The sequence below is a fragment of the Zingiber officinale genome, chromosome 4B, assembly GCF_018446385.1.
Source record: "Zingiber officinale cultivar Zhangliang chromosome 4B, Zo_v1.1, whole genome shotgun sequence".
Classification (NCBI taxonomy): Eukaryota; Viridiplantae; Streptophyta; class Magnoliopsida; order Zingiberales; family Zingiberaceae; genus Zingiber; species Zingiber officinale.
The window spans coordinates 46,114,343-46,118,650 of record NC_055993.1 but is presented as its reverse complement, the minus strand read 5'-3'; the positions used below and the strand labels follow the sequence as shown (position 1 = coordinate 46,118,650).

The following is a 4,308-nucleotide window of genomic DNA, read 5'->3' as shown; positions in this document are numbered from 1 at the left end:
GTGTTGGTTGTTATTTTCTTTATTATGCATATCAGTTGTTAGCCGCTGAGTGTTGGACTCACACCCTCCTCCGTTGCTATTTTTAGGTTGATGCTGTCCGGAGAGTTCCAGTTGCTAGTTCCTTGCAGTCCACGAGGACGTTTGTTGGTCTTTTGGTTTTTCTTTATTAGACTATGTTTAGACTTGTTTTGTTTTGATACTTTGGATCTTGTATGGATTTTTACTCTTCGATGGATTTTTATTCGATATGATCTTCTACATGCCTGCCTGGACGACAGAAGAGGTAAGTTGACTTTATTTGCGTCGTTGAATTTTTGTGCTTTATGAGTGTAGTTGAATATGATATCGATTTTATGCTTTATGAGTGTAGTTGTGCAGGATGATTTGAGATGTTTACTTATCATTTGTTTTAGTTCACTATTTAACTGCGTGGATGGTGTGACTGTTTGCTTATTTATCTGTTGTTATATACATATGTTCCGGCTGTGTTGGCCGTGTATGACTATGGATGTAGAAAAGTTTCAGATTGTCACCTGTACAGGGGAGATACTACCGAAATTTCTTCGGACAGGGACTCCCCCGGGGCGTGACAATTCTTCTTTGTCATTTGGCGCTGTATATCCATATTTCATTATTAAAAGGATTTCAAATTCGGTTTTGAAGAATACCTCCATTCGTCATTTCCATGTAGAGAAGTTTCTGTCGAATTTTGGGGGATGAATGTTCACACCGGCTATCGTCTTGATCTTTGTTCCTTCGGACGGTGGTCAGTCCTTCTGAGGCTGTCTTGCTTTGATACCACTTGTTGACTCAGCGGGGCCAGCAAAAGGGGAGATGTGAATTGCTTGCCAATCAAAGAAACCCTTCTCAAACTTTTCAACTCTAAAATAATAGTAACAATAATAATAAGAAAAATAAAATAAAGAAAAAGCAGGAAGACTCAGCGAGTTGACTTGGTTACAATCAAGAAGGTTGTTAATCCAAGGCGGTTGAAAAAGCGCACTAAGAAAGTCTCCTTCTTTAAAGGCGGAGAAGCCTTTTATACACTTGAAGCTCAGACAGTTGCTTAGAAGTTGAATACATAGTTGATTCATGAGATTATTCAAGCTTCTGGACCAAAGCTATATTTATAGCCTTGGTCGGGGTGCCCCGAAGGATTCCGGGCGCTCTAGGGGGGTAAAAATTTATCTCCAACGCATGGATCGTGGTTTGACCGCGATTTGGATTAAATTCGGGTCCGAGCGCCTGGAAGGGTTCCGGGCGCCACGGGTGTTCCGAGCGGGCGCCCGGACCCATAAAGTCAACTCTAGTTGACTTTTTCGTCTAGAACCTCTGCACTGGTTTAGCTCGCCTCGGTCCGGGTCTTCTGCTCCGGCTCCGCTCGCTTGAGTATTCTCGGCCATCCGGAATAGGGCTCACCCGAACCCAACTTCCAACCTTCTCCTCGAGTAGGCTTCCGTCCTGGCTTTTCATCCCTCGAATGTCGCGCACGTTCTTCTCGTCCACCGGTGTATTCTTCCACAGCTTTTTTGTCCTTCGGACGCACCGAGTCCGTCGGTTCTCTTCCCGTGCCTCTTTTTCGGTAGCTGCATCTTCCGTTCGACTTCTTGTGCTCCTAAGCTCCTGCACACTTAGACACAGGAATCAAATAACAAACATGACCTAACTTAACTTGGTTGATTATATCAAAATAATCACGGGGTCCAACATAAATATACTCTTCAGAGGATCATATAAACACTCACGAAGATAAAGACAAGATATTAAAATTTTTCTGAGCGAAGGGGACCAAGTTCTATCTTCTACTTTCTCTTTCTCTTTTGTTTTTCATATATCATCTCAAATAAATCTTAACTTAAGCATTGGAATAATCTTAATTAATATCCGTCCACGGCCAATCTAACTCTCAATGTGTCTGAATTCCTTTCAGAGGCTTCATCGATAATCTCTGAAACTCGCGTATATCAGCTAATTCGTTAATTAATAATTTGACTATCCATAATATTTTGACCTGAACATATATAAAATTTCATACAAATATTAAGATACATTTATCGCTTAATAAGTATTATTCAACGACTTTGTAGTCTATCTCTGCCCAATTTGGTGGGAGATCGACTTTCGGTAGGCGGGTAGGGACGTAGAGTACAAGGTGAGGTAAATGTTTAAAGCACAACGAAAATGGAGAAGGGAAGGGGTCCATTAGCTGGGAGGTCAGTTTTGAGCTGCCATCTGCTGTCCAGTTCATTATTAGATGGCACCAAAGCAACTAGCCTCTTTTTGTAATAATCACCTACTCACCCTCACTTCACTTTATATTCTCCTCAGCCTCATCCTCACCCTCAGCCTTCCTCCATTGAGATTGAGGTGGTTCAATCTCCTGCTCAAGTTGGTCAGTTCTTCACACTCTACTTCGCATTGCATTTTCTTTTCCTTTCTCATCTTTGATCTGCATGTTACGCCTTTTGAGTACCATGTCTCTCTAAACTCACTTCAGGTTTGCATATTAGGTAGGGATTTCCCTGTTGCTTGCTTTTTTTCTAAGAGAATCTAGAAGTAAATCAGAAGTTAGGCTTTCTAGATCTTGTGCCGACTTGTAGCATTTCCGACTCACTTTTTGCTAATGGATCGAAAACTAAGATTCCAGTTATTTCTCTCTCTCTCTGTTTTTTTCCTCCCTTTTTGGGGCAATGTTTCGAGATTTTCTTCTCTCTGGGTATTTTGTTTCTAGATCTCTGTATCTAATTTTATACAGATCTTGTTTTCCAGCAGTATAAATGTGTGCCTCATCGTGAGATGTGAATATTTATTTGAGAGAAGCGGATGGATGCCCGTGCTCAATTTATAAATTTGGACAAGACGCGCTCTTGTGATTTTCCACAAACAATTTCTGACCATGGTTATTACGTTCTTGCAGGGACTTGCATGAAGAAAAGATTTTAGAAAAGAAAATGGGGCTTTCTTCACTTTTTTGTGCCACTGCGCTACTTGTTTCGTTGATCTCTTCTTCTGCGACTGCGCAATCTCCTCCAGCTCCGTTCCTGCCTCCCTCTCCGGCACCTGCTCCGGCCCCGCACTTTGTCAACCTCACGGATCTGCTCTCAGTCGCTGGCCCTTTTGGCACTTTCCTCAACTATCTCCTTCAGACCAAAGTCATCGACACATTTCAGAACCAGGCTAATGATACCAAACAAGGCATTACCCTCTTCGTCCCCAATAATGCAGCCTTCGCCTCCCTCGAGAGATCTGACCTCGGAAATCTTACCCAGGACCAGCTAAAATCTCTGCTCCTCTACCATGCCTTCCCCAAATACTACTCCCTCTCCGACTTCAGGAACCTCAGCAACTCGAACCCCGTGAGCACAATGGCGGGCGGACAGTATACGCTTAACGTCACTGATTCATCCGGCCTCATCCATGTCGCTTCCAGTTGGTCAAACCCAAAGATCTTTAGCAGTGTGTGGGCAACCTCTCCGGCGGCAGTATACGCGATCAACCGTGTTTTACTTCCTCAGGCCATCTTCAGCAGTGATCCACCTTTAGCTCCTGCTCCAGCTCCAGCTCCTGAGACTACGAAGCCATCCGACGTTGCTCCTCCCCGAAGTGAAATTGCTTCTGCGCCTAAATCATCAGAGTCGTCGACCAGCGGCGCTCTTTCACACAGCAGCGGCGCTAGTCTCTTCAATCACTTGGTCTGCGCAGTATTCGGCAGCCTGATTCTTGTTCTGTGAGGGTTGGTGGGCTCTGCTTCCGAGCACACCATGTGCCGCTCACTGCCATGGCTTTCTTTTGGTTCAAGTTTTTTTAAGATGGAGTAGACATGATTTGGATGTTTAAGCAGAATTTGAGACGTGTATTTTGTGCCAACATAAACTATTCTTCTATTAATTTCTTTCATTCGGTGATTTAGATGTTTCCACTTCATTATAATTAATAATAATTAATATGATTTGAGCTGGTCGTAAATTAATGATCGTGCTGGAACGCTGAATGCTTATCCAAGTTTCCGTAATCAATTAACGCGCGACTGCTGACAAATCTCGCACTCGAACAAGTTTGTTGTGCTTTGCAAGGTTTCAGTGCTTGCGGTGAAAGCCTTGCACGCCAAAAATTTAAAGACGAAAGGTCATGGCCACCAAACAAGGCAAGAAGTTGTTGATGCCGTTTGTTGCATTATATTGTATGTTTTGGGTGATGCTTCCATGGACAACTCGACAAGAGTTGGTAGAACTAGAGGTCGACTATGGCATGTCGCATGTGGACTGAAACTTGTTGATGGATTTATATATCATTTCTTTTCAAGCACTC

The 4,308-nt window shown here is 43.2% G+C and overlaps 1 protein-coding gene across 2 annotated transcripts; it reads left to right on the top strand.

Moving 5' to 3' along the window:
- The first annotated feature begins 2,237 nt into the window (after nucleotides 1–2,237).
- Nucleotides 2,238–3,897, top strand: LOC121975015 (fasciclin-like arabinogalactan protein 7). Of its 2 annotated transcripts, none has more exons than XM_042526360.1 (2): nucleotides 2,238–2,392; nucleotides 2,918–3,897. In XM_042526360.1, the coding sequence occupies exon 2, from the start codon at nucleotides 2,952–2,954 to the stop codon at nucleotides 3,729–3,731; it is 780 nt and encodes a 259-aa protein (XP_042382294.1). In that variant the 5' UTR covers nucleotides 2,238–2,392; nucleotides 2,918–2,951; the 3' UTR covers nucleotides 3,732–3,897. The 2 variants fall into 2 exon arrangements, with proteins under 2 accessions (XP_042382294.1, XP_042382295.1); XM_042526361.1 differs by having other exon boundaries at nucleotides 2,364–2,510.
- Nucleotides 3,898–4,308: the final 411 nt, after the last annotated feature.